The sequence below is a fragment of the Lissotriton helveticus genome, assembly GCF_964261635.1.
Source record: "Lissotriton helveticus chromosome 1_1 unlocalized genomic scaffold, aLisHel1.1 SUPER_1_unloc_16, whole genome shotgun sequence".
Taxonomy (NCBI): Eukaryota; Metazoa; Chordata; class Amphibia; order Caudata; family Salamandridae; genus Lissotriton; species Lissotriton helveticus.
This window is the reverse complement of record NW_027611655.1, coordinates 1,773,816-1,791,114: the sequence shown is the minus strand read 5'-3', so window position 1 is coordinate 1,791,114 and position 17,299 is coordinate 1,773,816. Positions and strand designations below refer to the sequence as shown.

The window sequence follows — 17,299 nt, the reverse complement described above, 5'->3', positions numbered from 1 at the left end:
CATAGGGTGGGAAGCTGACCTGCTTGAGCCTATGGAACTATAAACATTTATTTTAAAAATTTATAATAAAAAAAAAAGTAAAAATGTAAACCGTTTAATTTAAAAATAAAGACACCTTCAAAAACAGGTTATGTGTAGTGTCTTCAATAAAATATTAAAATATGCTCATAAAATTAGGTCAGATTCACATATAAGATAGCACAGGTAACATGATTATAAATTCCATTTCTTTTCTGCTATTTCTGTATTCTAAAATTGCCATGCACTAAAAAATCTTATATGTAAAAATGTAAAGTAGTGTTTTAAGTTTTTGATTACTGTTATTGATGTACTGTTGGGTAATAGTGGTTAATAACATTTTTTAATATATTTTACCACAGATTCAACTGCAGATCATTTCAACATTTCACCATGCCAACGAAAGAAAGACTGAGAAAGGCTGCAAAACGTCAAAGACAGCAGGTGATTGAAAAAAAGCAGCAGTCCTCTAACAAAAAGATTTGTCAAGTCAACAAGAAAGCACCGGGTAAGAGTACAAAAACATTCATAAGAAATATTTGCAGTAAAAAAAATATTACTACAGAAAATGTTTCAGTCCAGAAAAAGAAAAGCAATTCAAATGGAAAGGAAAGGCCAATCAAAAATGTTACTGCTAGAGCAAGAGATAACTCTGTGCATGATAGTAGAAGGAAACAACAGTTTAGGGACATTCGTAAACGAATGTTCCGCAACAGGATAATTTATTTACGTGATTTTTAAAGCGCTAACAAATACCCGGAGGTGTCTCGGCGCTAATTGGCAATTTGTTAAAAAATATTAAGAAAGGTCAACAGAAAGTGGTTTTGTATAAGAGAAAAAAAAAAGTTGAGAAAGTTATTGATCAGGCATTTGAAATTAAACGTAAGTTATTTATTTTGATAATCAATAGAATTAGGAAGCTAAACAAGGCAATTTATGATTTCAAAAGAAATAGTAGATGGAAGAGAATAGTTAATCGTAGTAATTTTTGTGAAGTTTTTTCTGGAGAATGGATGCATAGTTCAAGCTGTGAGGCATTTTTTAATGAGGAGAGTTATTTCCAGGATAATGATTTGGTGCATGCAGTTGACACCAATGGTCGTGCTTATGAAGTGAAAGATGGTTGTCCAGTTGAAAAAGGAAAACTTGTGACAACAGAGGCAGAAGAGGTGTTAGGTAATGAGGTTTTAGGAAGACGTGCTGAGGGTCCTGTGTACACCTGGAAGTGTAGTAGTATTTGCAGTGTGCGACAGGATTCCATCAATTTGCTTTGTGATTTTGTACGGTCATTTAATAAGAAAAGTTTGAAGCAGAAAATAAGGTTGTTGCAAGAATTAGATCCTTGCAGAGTGAGAGAAGTGACAGGTTTGCATGGTCATTCACTGGCTTGTCTTTCCAGGAGAGTATGCCAGAGTGTTTTTCATCATTTCAGGATGCTAGCAGTGCATCATAATAAAGTGAGGAAATTAGTTAGAATGTTGTATTATGCTAAGAGTCCAGCAATTATGCTTAAAAAATTATGTGCTGCTCTTTTGCATGGTTCTGAAATAGATGTGAAGAATATATGTGAAGAAATTGAGTTTTGTTACTTTGGAAGTAAAGAGGAGAATGTTGAAATTGACCAAGAAGAAGCGGGTAATGTGGAAGATAGTGTACAGGTTTCCAGTACAGGTAATTTCCAGAGGGAAATTGCCACGTTTCAGGTCAAATCAAGTGAGAGGCCCAATTTCACTTGTGTGTGTTGTCGACGCACTTATTATAAGAATCAGACTAAGTTAGTGGATTTATATGCAAAAAGTGAAAGGGAAAATAATAGTGAATGGAAGGATTTCGCAACATACTTGATGGTAGAAAATTGTTTTGATTTGGGATTGGATCAACGTGTGTGTACTTATTGTTGTTGCAAATTAAATCAAAACCAGATGCCTGCTAGAGCAGTTCATAATAATCTGGAATTGGTTGAGATTCCTTCTGAATTGAAGGATTTAAATACTTATGAATCTATTTTGATTCAAAGTATCCATCCCTTTCAGGCTATTGTAAGAATGGAGCCAAAGACAGGGAAATTGCCTCCATCAGATTTACAGAGAGGATTAAAGGGAAGAGTTGTTTATTTGCCTCTAGATTTGAAGAAAAACATTAACACAATTGGAGTAGAAAAAGTGGACGAGGAACCTCTGGTTATCTTAGTTAATGGGGTTCCGACAAAGAATAAGAAAATATGGCAAGATTTAGTAGATGTTAGGAAAGTTAAAAAGGCAACATTGTATTTGAAAAAAAATAATAAATACTATAAGAATGTATATGTTGCAGAAGAGGAAGTAAGTGAGGAAGAGGATAGCGATTTGTGTGCTGGTCAAATTGAGAAAGTAGAAACTTCTACTAGTGAAGAAATATATGAACATTATAGTGTTCATCCTTTGCATTCCAAGGAAGTCATGGGGAATGCTATTGAGTTGTTTCAAATGAAACAAGCCAAAGGGAGTCCCATTAGTGTTTGGGAGGAAAGTTTGGAAGCTCGGTGTTTCCCACAGCTTTTTCCAACAGGTCAGGGAGGAAGATATGATGAGCGACCTCATCAAATTCCTGCTTCTGAATACCGGACTTTGCGATTGTATGCAGGAGATGCTAGGTTTCGACAATGCATTACTTATTTGTTTCATCTCCTGTTTGAAAGCGATCTGTCTGGACTGTCATATGCAGTGAACCACATCTTGAAAAGTGGTATACACATGCAAAACATCTCGGCAAGTGACTTAATGGATAAAGTCAATGTCCAAGACAGTATTTTGGATTCTCACCTGATTAATCTCATGGCGTGTCAGCGTGGTACTAATGAGTACTGGTACCGTCGTCATGGTGATTTAAAATGTATGCTGAGGAACTTAGGTACTCCCACATGGTTCCTCACTCTGAGCTGTGCCGAGTATGGCTGGGAAGACTTACTTGAATTTCTACGAGAGGCAAATGCTAACGTAGAAAACATTGAATTCAAGACACCCGGAGAACTGTGCTCTTTGGATCCAGTCAATGTATGTAGGTACTTCAATCATAGATTTGAAGCTATGATGTCTTTCATCATGAATAAGAAGAATCCACCTCTTGGAGAGGTGTTGGATTTCTTCTGGAGAAAGGAGTACCAAGCAAGAGGTGCTCCTCATATACATATGTTGCTGTGGATCAAGGATGCACCTAAATTTGGAATGGATCCAGAAGACTCAGTGATGAGTTTTATACAACAGTATTCTACGTGTGCTGTTCCAAACGCAAAGGAGAAGAAAAGCCTAAGAGAAAAAGTTCTGCGTTTCCAAAGCCATCGATGTGGAAAGTACTGTCGTCGTAAATTCCGAAACAAGGACAAGTTCTACACCAAATGTCGTTTCGGTTTTCCACGACCGGTGATTTCTAAAGGAAGAGTAAACAGTTTGATGTCTTCGCTGCGACATAATGTGATGAAGAAATCACCTAAAAACACATACAATTTGAAGAGGAACGAAGAGTCCAAGTACATCAACGACTACAACCCGGTGATTTTGTCCATGTGGAATGCTAACATGGATATACAGTTTGTGGCTGATAACTGTATGGCTGTGGCTCGGTATGTGACGTCTTACATCACCAAAAAAGAGAAGACAGAATTGAAGGATATGTGGGAGGACATTTCCCATGAAAAGAGCCTCAGCAAGAAGTTGTACAGTTTCAGTCTGAAGATGTTGTCGCATCGAGAAATCGGAGCGTACGAATGTTCTGACCGGTTGTCTTCAGCAAGTCTCTATGCCAAGTCCAGGAGTATCATTTGGGCGAGTCTTGGTCTTGCTGCAACGCGTAATCGAGTTCTCAAACCTGTGCGGGAAATTGAGTATTTGGCGGAAAAGGAGCCAAACAGTACCGACATTTTGAAGACCAACATGTTGGATACATATTATCCAAATCGAAGCAGTCACCTCGAGAATGTTTGTCTGTATGAGGTTCTGCAAAATTACATATTCAAGAGGAACATCAAAGAAGATACTGAGAAAGGAGTGTATGCTGTAATAGGAAGTGAGGGATGTCTGGTCAAGCAAAGAAAATGCCACTTGGTAAACCATCGAAAATTGAGTGGCGAATCTCCTGAAAAAAAGGAGTTTTTCTATTTAGCACTTTTGCAACTTTTCAAGCCTTGGCGTGCAGAAGAGGAACTGCTTGGAGATTTTCTCTGTTACGAAGACTCTTTCAATGCCGCCAAGGAGACCATAGAATGTCCTGCTTTTCCCAAATATGTAGAAATGTTGAATGCGGAAATTGAGCAGGAAGCAATGATTGCAGCCGAGATTGCCAGAGACAGTTCTCAGGACAGTCAGAGTTCTGCTTCATTGAGTCAGGATCCACTAGGAGGACCTGTTATCGAAAATGAAGCTGCCACTGCTATGAATGAAGTGGAAAGAGCCATGGCACATGCTCAGGAGGATGCGGTTAACTTAGAAGAGTTGGAAAGACAACTCAACGTTGAGCAGAGGAAAATATATGACGAAGTTACCATGCAAATTGATCATGGATTAAGTCATGACAAGAAAGAGTGCTCATGTACGTCGTTGAAGCCTGTCCGACTGTACGTGAGTGGAGAAGCGGGAACTGGAAAAAGTTTCCTCATTAAAGCAATTTCATGCTATTTGCAGGAAAGGACAGAGTCATCGCTGTCTTGTGTTGTCACCGCTCCAACTGGACTGGCAGCACATAACATTAAAGGGATTACTTTACATCGTTTACTGATGCTGCCAGTGGAGCATGACAACAAATTACAATATCACAAGCTATCTGGAGATGCTTGTTTTGAAGTTTCAAGAATCTTGAGGAAAATGAAACTTCTTATCATTGACGAAGTAAGCATGGTTTCCAATGTCATGCTTGCCTTTGTGCATTTGAGAATGCAAGAAGTTCTCAAAACAGAGTATGATGTGTTATTTGGTGGCAAACACATCATTGTTTTCGGAGATCTTCTGCAGCTGACACCAGTGAAAGGGCAACCTGTGTTCAAAATGCTCACGCATGAAGATACCAGGAAGTGCCTAGGCAGCATTGGCAACGTCAATATATGGTTAAACTTCAATTATGCTGAACTGCATGAAAATATGCGTCAGGCGAATGATGAAGTTTACAAGACTATTCTACAAGATGTTGGAATTGGAAAAGTGACCGAGCATGGGAAAGAAGCTTTACATGCACGATTACTGTCAAATTTATATCCAGAACAAGATGTTGTGCCTGAGAATATTTTTCAGAAAATTACTGAGAAGAAATCTGGAATATGTTTGATGCCAACTCTTGCAGAATGTGCCAAATTCAACAACAAAATGTTGCATTTAGAAAAGCAAGAGATTGTGAAACTGGAAGCTATTGACAGAGTAGAGCATATGGGATCCACAATTATTTTGTCTGAGAATCTGAAAACAAAATTGGATTCATTAGAGAAGAGTATATCTAAAACTGCAGGTTTTGAAAAGACTCTGAATGTGTGCTTGAACTGCCGTATAATTTTAAGAAGGAATTTACATGTTGAAAGAGGTCTGGTAAATGGATCAATGGGTAATGTTGTTGATTTTGTAAAATACAGAAATAGAGATGGAATTGAATTTTTAAAAATTAAATTTGATGGCATTGAGGAAGTACAGCTAATTGGTCGTTGCTCTGCTAGATTTTTGCTTGTAAAAGACTTATATGTTCGCCGTAAGCAGTTTCCTGTTTGCTTGGCATATGCGGTGACAATCCATAAATCGCAAGGTTTAAGTGTAGACAGTGCATTGGTGAATATTGGCAGTTCTGTGTTCAAGGAGGGTATGGCATATGTGGCATTGTCACGAGTTAGAACTTTATCGGGATTGTACTTGATTGAGTGTGATGTCACAAGCATTTGTGCGGATCTAGATTGTGTTAAGGAATACAATAGGTTAAGAAGAGAGTATGCGCCACATTTGCCTCAATATCCTTTGTTTGAGAAACGTGTGGTAGGCCGGAAACGAAGAAATGTAACCAATACTGGGGAGGTTGTAGCAAAAAGACGAAAAGTCGATGAACCTGCAATTATAAGCAGAAACAAAAAGAATTCTGTTGAAGATGTTGTTGGTTTTCAATTTGAAAACAGTTCTGGTGTCAACTGCTATGCTAATGTAGTGGTTAATGTTTTGTTTTCTCTAGAAAATGTAAAAGAAGAGATTGTGGTCAATTCTGATCAAAGATTTTGCAGTTTGTTAAATTCTGTGTTAGAGAAATGTAGCACTGATAGAACAAACATAGAACGTGTGTCTGAAATTCGAAATCCGTTAGACAGATGTTCAGGCCAAACACAATTCTCTCAAAATATTCAGCAAGATTGTCAGGAGTTTTTAATGTATATGCTTGATGTATTGCATGCTGAAGGTGTAGATGTAGATCAGCTGTTTGGGCTTTCTTATCAATGGCAGCATGACTGCGAGAACTGTATGGTATCAAGTACTACTAGTGTAGACTCAGAAAGATTTATATATTTAACTTTGCCAGACAGTAAATCAGTCTCCTTTAATAAGCTAGTAAAAGCAGCTGATCACAACATGGAGTGTAGCCAATGTAAATCTGAAATGATGTCCACATTATTTATACGAACATATGGCCAGTATGTCATTTTAATGTTCCAACGATGTAGGCCTGATGGAACAAAATTGACAACTTTAATTAAAAAATGTGTGGCTTCGCAGTTGTCAATATCAGGAAGGACTTTTGTAACTGCAGCAATTATATATCATGACGGTCCTTCAATAACATCAGGACATTACACAGCTTATTTAAAGTCTAGAAATGGCTGGTCATTCTGCAATGATTCTGTTTTAATTTTCAAAAAAAAATTGCCGTATGACCTTAAAAACTCTTACCTGGTGTTTTTAAAACCAAAATTTTAGGGAAAGAATCTCGGGATGTGCTCTGTGGAATTTCAAGAAGTTCTAATGGCTCCTACACGATTTGGCCTTGAGGATAAGTGTAGTTCAGAGACATAACTTCTAACCATAAGACTGGACGTCATGGAGAAATAAGTGCACTTTGAATGAGTTCAGAAAAACTATTTCTTTTTATAAGCTAATTGAAGCCGCCAATCAAAACATAGAGTAGAGGGAATGTAAGTCTGCAATGCTGTCTACTGTTTTACATTGCTTTGTGATTAAAAGTGATGTAGAGAATTAAATAATTGTAGTAGTCATAGAGGTAGTGTAAGTCTGCTTCATAGTAAGCAGTATCAGTGTCATAGGAAATGTAGAACATGACTGAGCAAGAAGGGGAAGATATTACTATTCCAGGATTGTGAAAATGATCTTCAACATTTTAATTCTGAAAGTTGCAGAAATGCCAAATGACGGGATTGGCTTACAAGAAATCCAAGAGTTATAAATGGCTCTGACAAGATTTGGCTTTGTGGAAACTTGTGGTAGAGAGCAAGAAGTCATTTATTGCATGTAACATGTTTTTAAAAACGATGGAGGTTTTCTTTCAGAAAGTGGCGGGCTGAAAGTAATAACAGCACAACAGAGTGTAAGCTGTTCATAGGACATCCTTTGACGTCATGGAAAGTAAGTTAACTTTAAGGAGTTCTGAATTCTGATTTGTTATGTTGTATGGGTTTTTTAAACACAATCATTTTGATTGTGGGTTTTTTTCCCCGCTGTTATATGATGAATACCTTCAAGTCACTGTTTTTAGTGAATTTTGATACATTCTGAGAACAGCAAAAATAAACCATTTAACATGTATAATTAATTCTGTACTGTTTGCATTTATGATGTATATGTAGAACTGTGTAGGAGGCATGGAGAAGGTGAGGCTTCTGTAAGTGTCAAAGTTGTTGCATGCAGTGCTGCACTTCTGCGTACTCTTTCATATGCTGGACTACATCTGCACAATGAGATACCTAAGCAAAGGAAACACAAGTGATGTGATTGTGAAATGAGCAAAAGAAATTGCACGTATTTCAATTACATCACCTGTGTTTCCTATCATTACGAATCACATTGTGCAGATCAAGTTTAGGTCTGTCCAGGGAAACATAGGAGGTTTGGACTTTGTTCAAGAGTGCAGTGGACATGACTCACTTCATTGGTAGACCTTCACATGTATTATGTCCTCTATTTTCTTCAACAACTCGAAATTTCATCTGCAACCCTGAGTAGGCCTCACCTCAAACAAACCTTTGGATAGGACACATCTTATTGGCATCCTGAAGCAATCATTTAAAATTTTAGTGTCTTGCGACACTTTTCTGAGACAACAGCAATGCAAAAGATGCACCATGTTTTAAGATAGGCCTCACTTCATCTGCATCAAGATACTGTTAGTTTAAAATGTATATCTTTAGGACTGTGTAGGGGGGCTGGAGAAGCAGAAGCTTCTGTAAGTGTCAAAGTTGTTGAAAAACTGTTTGTCCTTCAATCTTTTCCCTTGTCTTTTGTAATTTTTAAATACATGTTTTAATATTTTTCAAATGTTTGTTCTCTCTTTCACAGATTGAAAGTATAAAAACAAAAAGTGAGTAATTTAACGACAATTATAAGGTAAATGTTTTGTACTCTATTCGTTACATTTCTATCACATTTAACTTCTATTAGTTCCACTGCTTCATTTCTTTAACCCTCAGTTTCCTGCCTTTGCTACTTCCCTCATTCCTTTCTCTATTACCTACTTACTCAACTCCTTCCACTCTTTTTCTCAGTCCCTCTCTTCTCCTAGTTCCTCACTCTTGTTCACTCACTCCGTCTCTATTACTCTTAGTATCTTTGACTGATCACTCTATCACTATTTGTTCATAATGCTTTCTCTGTGTAGTTGAAGCACACTAAGGGGCATATTATGAACACAGCCAATAAAATTATTGCTGTTTTTATTGGCAGAAAACTGGTGCAAAAGCGGTTTTAGCGGCAGTTTTCTGCCGCAAAAGCGGCTTTAGCGACACATTTCTGCCAATAAAAGCTGCAAAACTTTTATTGCCTATGTTGATGATATGGCTCTATGTTACTTACATTTCTTTGCTGTTTCAATTAATCTTTTTCTGTTATTTTTTGTTTTCTGTTTTCTATTTTTTCTCTCTGTTATTCCCCATGTTTTAATCTTATTTTGAACATTCCCTCACATTCTCCAAGAAACTCTTCTTTGTTAATGTTATACTCTCTTTTTTTTTCTTTCACTTCCTTATCTATTTTGTTTTTCACAATTATACCCTCTTCCGTCTTTTCTTCGGTAAATAGATCTATTAAACAGTATCTCCTCTTTACTCCCTATAGCTGTCTTTCTTTTAACATCACTCTCTGTTTACTTTCCTTATAATTACTCTTTTTTTTTTTTTGGTTAGCTCCCGGTCCGCGTACCGGGAAGCTAACCGGGAAGCGAACCAAAAGAAATAGAGCTTGCCAGAGTGCTAAACATTCTAGCAATTTTTTTTGAAAGGGGAGGTAGTTCTGACAAGAACTTTTTTTTTAAATATTTTTGTTGTTTTATATATTTTTTTATTTTTTGTTTTTTTTGTATTTTTTGAACGATTTTATATTTTTTTTGGTTTTTTTGGGGGGGGAAACAACAAAAAACAGGCATTGAAAAGGGCTCAACAGGAGCAAAAAAAAAATTACTGGGGGCGGTTAGGGCAATTATGATGTTCATAAGCCAGGTTGATAGCATTTATACTCATATTGCCACATGCTATCAACGCACCACAGTGCATACAAGTATGTTTCATGTGGCCAAAATTCTCTTGTATGTTTGGCACAGTTTCCCGTGCCTCTGCTGGTGTCAATGAAATTGACGATCTTGATCTGGCCACAGGAGTTGATGTAGGATTTTCCTCCAAATCCCGTATTTCCGCCCGGCTGTAATTAAGTGGATGCTTCCTGGTCATGTGCCTGTGCATAGTATAGTTCCCATAACTATACTTCTTATCCGTCCGCCTTGATAATTTATCTTTGCAGATGAGGCAGGTGACATACCTCGCATTCACTTTTTTTTGGCCAGGAGGGATTGAATAAAACTGCCAGATGAAACTGGGTTTCTTATGGGAAACCCGGGGCAACTCTTCTAAGAACTGTGGTTCTTCTCCCTCCTCTTCCTCCATTTCTTCCTCTTCCTCCTCTGTGTTGGTCATGACCTGGGGAGGTGGTCCTCTCTTCCCATGAGGAGGTGGAGGTGGTGGTGGGGGTGCACCAGCTGAAGCAACTACTGAAGCCATTTCTGAAGTATTGAAGTACTAATAAAGGTCTTCCTCTCACAATGATGAAAGTCAGAGTGAGGAAAGAAGGAGGGGTTTTCATCATTTGAGAAAAACAATAGTTCTCAACCAATGAAAAGTGTTATTTTTAGGTCACCTGACCTAGCCTTACATGATTATGAAACCAAAAGTGAAATGAACCAATGAAAAGTTTTATTAACAAGTCACATGACCTCTCACGCTCCTGTTACGCGCTGCGGAACGCGCCCCGGTTAGCTTCCGGGTCGCTGCGCTTCGCGCCTCGGTCCGCACCCCGGAGCACTTCCGGGTGCGCTAACGCGGTACGTCACAAGACGCATTACGCGGCAACGCGATACGTCGCGCTTTCGCGACGCGCCGCGGATCGCTTCCGGGGAGCTGCGTTTCGCGCCTCGGTCCGCGCCCCGGGGCACTTCCGGGTGCGCTAACGCGGTACGTCATAAGACGCATTACGCGGCAACGCGATACGTCGCGCTTTCGCGACGCGTCACGATGTTGATTTCTTAACGGTTCGCGGACCGGGTCGCGGCATCAATTTGAGCTAACGGAAAGCTTTCCGGTTCGCGGACCGGGAGCGAAACAAAAAAAATATTTAAAAAAAATTATTAATAAACATATAAAATATATTTTTGGATTTAAAGAAGAATACATTTTACAGCTATAGATATTAGCTTTTAAAATACCAATGAAATTCACTGAAAAAACCATAGGTTATAGACCATATATAGTTAGGAATTAGCATTTACAAAACCTTGAAAATTCACTGAAAAAACCATAGGTTATACACCATATATAGTTAGGAATTAGCATTTAAAAAACCTTATTTTACTCACACAAAACCATTGAAATTCCATATATAGTTAGTTGTACTAACTATATATCGCGCACCCGCAATCCACTGCTGATCATGTCACATATTACATCATTCATGACATGGTCAGTGACATCACTGATGACATCACTGATGACATCTCAAATGACATCACTGATGACATCACTGATGACATCTCAAATGACATCACTGATGACATCACTGATGACAACATCCAGTGACTGTATTTTTCTGTAAAGTTAAAATATGTCTTACATATTTAAGAATGAGTGGATGTATAAATGTCTGGATGAAGGATTTAGTAGGTGCATGACTGACTGTATGAGTGAGTGATTAAACGTGTCTCACTGAGTGCATGGGTTAGTGACTAAACTGTCTCAATTTGTGCATCATTATGTCTGTTGTTCTATAAACTGCTGCATGTGTTGATCATTAGCTATATGATTAACTATATGGGTTATTGATTGGTTGCCCAAGTATTTGTATGGGAGACTGAGAGTGTGTATGGGTGGCTGGGAGGTGTATGACTCTGTGCATAGATGTGTGAGCAGTTGATTCACTAGATGTATGGGTTCAAAAGTGCATGTGGAAACAGCTGTATGGGCGGTTCACTGTGTGCATGAGTGTATTGGTGAGTGAATGGATATCTCAGTGCTACATGTCAAAGTAAGTACATATGTAAAACACAGTACATGTGAGAGTTGACATATATAAATAACTGTGCAAAAGAGCCAGTGAATGTGTGAGTGGCTGTATGGATCATTGTGAACTTGTATCAGGGATTGTATAAGAGAGTAAATATGTGTTAGTATATGTTTGAATAAGTAAGGTGTGTATAACTGTATAGTTGAGGAAATGGAGGTGTGATTGATTCTTTGCATGACTGACTAGGTGTGTGAGTAACTCCATGGATGAGTGACAGTCTGTGAGTGTCTGTTTACACTGAGTGTATCTAAGGTTATATTAGAGTCTGAAGAGCTTCATCGTATTATCACATGAATGATGTCATCAGTGATGTCATCAGTGATGTCATTTGAGATGTCATCAGTGATGTCATCAGTGATGTCATTTGAGATGTCATCAGTGATGTCATCAGTGATGTCATTTGAGATGTCATCAGTGATGTCATCAGTGATGTCACTGACCATGTCATGAATGATGTAATATGTGACATGATCAGCAGTGGATTGCGGGTGCGCGATATATAGTTAGTACAACTAACTATATATGGAATTTCAATGGTTTTGTGTGAGTAAAATAAGGTTTTTTAAATGCTAATTCCTAACTATATATGGTGTATAACCTATGGTTTTTTCAGTGAATATATATATATATATATATATATATATATATATATATATATATATATATATAAAACAATCTCAATTTTCTCTTGCCTGGAGCCCAGTCACGATACCTTTGGCGCAGAAATGAAGAGGAGACCCAAATGCAGGTGAGCAGTTTTATTAAATCGTGGGGAAGGCGCACCTCAGCATAACGTTTCGGCCTTCACAGAGGCCTTGGTCACACATATATATATATATATATATATATATATATATATATATATATATATATATATTGTTTGATATTAAACTTGATATTCAAGGATTGTTTTGGTGGTACATTTGATGACTGGTGTATATTAGTGTGTGACGGTGTAAGAGGTGATGAACAATAGAGGTAATAGAATCTAGTTTTCCAAGAGAATTTATTTGTGATGATTAAGTCTTACATGGAATCCTGTCTCTTGGATCAACAGGGCCTCTTTCTATTACATTGACGTAAAGTAGTTCTAATCCGCCTGTTCCTTGACTAGATATGGTCAGAGCCTCAGATCTCTAGTGTTACACTATGTTGAAGATACTCAGATCACCTGTCTATCCTATTCCAGACTCTCTGATACTATAAAGGACTCCCTTGCAGCATACGCTTATGTTTCCTGACGTTATTGTGATGCTCTGTCTTGCATGGTCCATTCACTAGAAAAGGCTCCATTTTGTATTTTTGTTAACCTGTGTGAGAATAGGAAGCATTCCCTGGATAAGAAAGGAGGCATTGTGTTGCTATGTATTTAACATTGTAGCGTGTTGTAGGGAGAGGGTCTCACTCAATGGACAAGGAACCTTCTCTGGTGTCTTGGTTGCTCTTTTAGTCCGCACTCCTCGATAGAAGAGGATCTTTGAAGGATCGTATGCCCTTACTCTGTCTACTACATCTTCACATTGAAAGTGTAATCTAGAATTTCATTAGTGCATTTGTCTTTATGAACAATTACATGCCAATGAATTTTCGTGATGGACTCTGCATTTAAGCTTATCCAGTGTGTTTTTAATTTTAAATCTTTTTCTTATAGATGAAACAAATGCAATAATGATCGAAAAAGGTGAAGACAGTAAACATTACTTGTTTAGGAAGTGATGGAAAAACAAAACAATATGCCTCGAGATCACTTCCCATGAAGGCTAATGCCGTGCCAAAGTATTTTTCTACAGCTGAAAACCCGTACTGTCCAATGAGGTCTGCACTTGGCACTTAGGGATCAGCTGATGTACATAGAAGACATAACACACTGAACAAACTGAGCAAGTCTGATGAGATGCTTATTATGAAGGAAGAACTAACCTAGTATAGGAAAGAAAACAAATAAGAGAAACCGTGTGAATATGTAGAAGATGACAACACAATGTGGCAAAACATATAGAACAAATGGAGATCTAGAACTATATCAGAAAATCCACACAGGGGAGAAACCATATCAATGTGCACAGTGTCGCAAGGCATTTATAACTAATGGACAGCTAAAACTTCATCAGAAAATCCACACTGGGGAGAAACCATATCAATGTACAGAGTGTGGCAAAACATTTAGAACAAATGGAGAGCTAAAACTACATCAGAAAATCCACAGAGGGGAGAAACCATATCAATGCGCACAAAGTGGCAAAGCATTTATAACTAATGGAGAGGTAACACAACATCAGAAAATCCACACTGGGGAGAAACCATATCAATGTACAGAGTGTGACAAAGTATTCATAACAAATGGAGAGTTAAAACGACATAAAAAAATCCACTCTGGGGAGAAACCATATCAATGTGCACATTGTGGCAAAGCATTCATAAGAAATGGAGAACTGAAGCAACACCAGAAAATCCATATTGGGGAGAAACCATATCAATGTACAGAGTGTGACAAAGCATTTATAAGAAAGTGGCACCTAAATCAACATCTGAAAATCCACACTGGGGAGAAACCGTATGAATGTACAGAATGCAACAAAGCATTTATAAGAAATCTAGAGCTAAAACGACATCAGAAAATCCACACTGGGGAGAAACCATATCAATGTGCACAGTGTGGCAAAACGTTCATAACTAATCCTGAGCTAACACAACATCAGAAAATCCATACTGGGGAGAAACCATATCAATGTACAGAGTGTGACAAAGCATTCATAAGAAATGGAGGACTAAAACGACATATAAAAATCCATACTGAGGAGAAACCATATCAATGTTCACAGTGTGGCAAAGCATTCATAAGAAATGGAGGGCTAAAACGACACAAAAAAATCCATACTGGGGAGAAACCATATCAATGTACAGAGTGTGGCAAAGCATTTATAACCAATGGAGAACAGAAGCAACATCACAAAATCCATGCTGGGGAGAAACCATATCAATGTACAGAGTGTGACAAAGCATTTATAAGAAAGTGGCAGCTAAATCAATATCTGAAAATCCACACTCGGGAGAAACCGTATGAATGTACAGAATGCAACAAAGCATTTATAAGAAATCTAGAGCTAAAACGACATCAGAAAATCCACACTGGGGAGAAACCATATCAATGTGCACAGTGTGGCAAAGCATTCATAACTAATCCTGAGCTAACACAACATCAGAAAATCCATACTGGGGAGAAACCATATCAATGTACAGAGTGTGACAAAGCATTCATAAGAAATGGAGCGCTAAAACGACATATAAAAATCCATACTGAGGAGAAACCATATCAATGTTCACAGTGTGGCAAAGCATTCATAAGAAATGGAGGGCTAAAGCGACACAAAAAAATCCATACTGGGGAGAAACCATATCAATGTTCAGAGTGTGGCACAGCATTTATAACCAATGGAGAACAGAAGCAACATCAGAAAATCCATGCTGGGGAGAAACCATATCAATGTACAGAGTGTGACAAAGCATTTATAAGAAAGTGGCAGCTAAATCAACATCTGAAAATCCACACTCGGGAGAAACCGTATGACTGTACAGAATGCAACAAAGCATTTATAAGAAATCTAGAGCTAAAACGACATCAGAAAATCCACACTGGGGAGAAACCATATCAATGTGCACAGTGTGGCAAAGCATTCATAACTAATCCTGAGCTAATACAACATCAGCAAATCCATACTGGGGAGAAACCATATCAATGTACAGAGTGTGACAAAGCATTCATAACAAATGGAGAGCTAAAACGACATATAAAAATCCATACTAAGGAGAAACCATATCAATGTTCACAGTGTGGCAAAGCATTCATAACTAATCCTGAGCTAACACAACATCAGAAAATCCATACTGGGGAGAAAGCATATCAATGTACAGAGTGTGACAAAGCATTCATAAGAAATAAAGGGCTAAAACGACATAAAAAAATCCATACTGGGGAGAAAGCATATCAATGTACAGAGTGTGGCAAATCATTCATAAGAAATGAAGGGCTAAAACGACATGAAAAAATCCATACTGGGGAGAAACCATATCAATGTACAGAGTGTGACAAAGCATTTATAAGAAAGTGGCATCTAAATCAACATCAGAAAATCCACACTGGGGATAAACCATATGAATGTACAGAATGCAACAAAGCATTTATAAGAAATCGAGAGCTAAAACGACATCAGAAAATCCACACTGGGGAGAAACCATATCAATGTGCACAGTGTGGCAAGGCATTTATAACTAATGGAGAGCTAAAAGTACATCAGAAAATCCACACTAGGGAGAAACCATATAAATGTACAGAGTGTGACAAAGCATTCTTAAGAAAGTGGCAGCTAAAACAACATCAGAAAATCCATACTGGGGAGAAACCGTAATAATGTACAGAGTGTGACAAAGCATTCATAACAAATGGAGAGCTAAAAGGACATCAAAAAATCCATACTGGGTAGAAACCATATCAATCTACAGAGTGTGGCAAAGCATTTATAACCAATGGAGAACAGAAGCAACATCAGAAAATCCATGCTGGGTAAAAACCGTATGAATGTACAGGGTGTCACAAAGCATTCATAAGAAAGTGGCAACTAAATCGACATCAGAAAATCCATACTGGGGAGAAACCATATCAATGTACAGAGTGTGACAAAACATTAAGTACAAATGGAGTGTTAAAACAACATAAAGGCGACATTGGGGAGAAACAATATCAATGTACAGAGTGAGGCAATGCATTGTTAATAAATGGAGATCTGAAGCGACATCAGAAAATCTATTTGGGAAAAACCGAATGAATGTACGGAGTGTGACAAAGCATTTTTAACAAATAGAGAGCTAAAAACAACATCCAAACCACACTGGAGAGAAACCATATCAATGTACAGAAGGTGACTGGGATTTGTTAGAAAGCAAAATTTAATTTAACATCGGAAAGTTCACACAGGCGAGAAACCATATCAATGTATTGACTTTCACAAAGCATTCATGACAAATGGCGATCTAAAATGACATTAGAAAATCCACATGGAGAGAAATGCTATGTACATACAGAATGTGATGGAGTCTTACATAGGAAGAATAAGCTAATACAGCATCAACAGATTTACACTAGGGAATAACCATGGTATTGCACAGAATGCAACAAGGGATTTGCTACATAACAAAATTTAATATGACTTTAGAATGCTCACATTGAAGAGAAACTATATAGATGTTTAGAACGTGAGAGTGCATTCATAAGAAATGGAGAGCTAACACAATATGAAATGTCCCCACTTAAGACTACACTGAATGTGACAAGGCATTTATTAGCAAGGTAGAGTTAAAACAACATCAGAAAGTCCCTGGGAAATTCTGTATGAATGAACAAAATGCAACAGTGTTCTTAATGACGTAACCGTATGAATGTAAAGAAAGTGACAAGGCATTTATTAGAAGGACACGGCCAATATAACATCAGAAGTTCCACATAGAAGTAAAACCATATA

General features: G+C 37.8%; 1 protein-coding gene across 1 annotated transcript in view; it reads left to right on the top strand.

The window, feature by feature from the left end:
• The window catches only part of LOC144805613 (uncharacterized), a 122,914-nt gene extending 106,046 nt beyond the window's left edge, over positions 1-16,868 (top strand). Inside the window, exon 3 of the mRNA XM_078672137.1 lies at positions 13,435-16,868. Coding sequence (XP_078528263.1) covers positions 13,754-16,189 — 2,436 coding nt within the window. The 5' untranslated portion in view covers positions 13,435-13,753 and the 3' untranslated portion in view covers positions 16,190-16,868. The remainder of the gene's footprint in view (positions 1-13,434) is intronic.
• Positions 16,869-17,299: the final 431 nt, after the last annotated feature.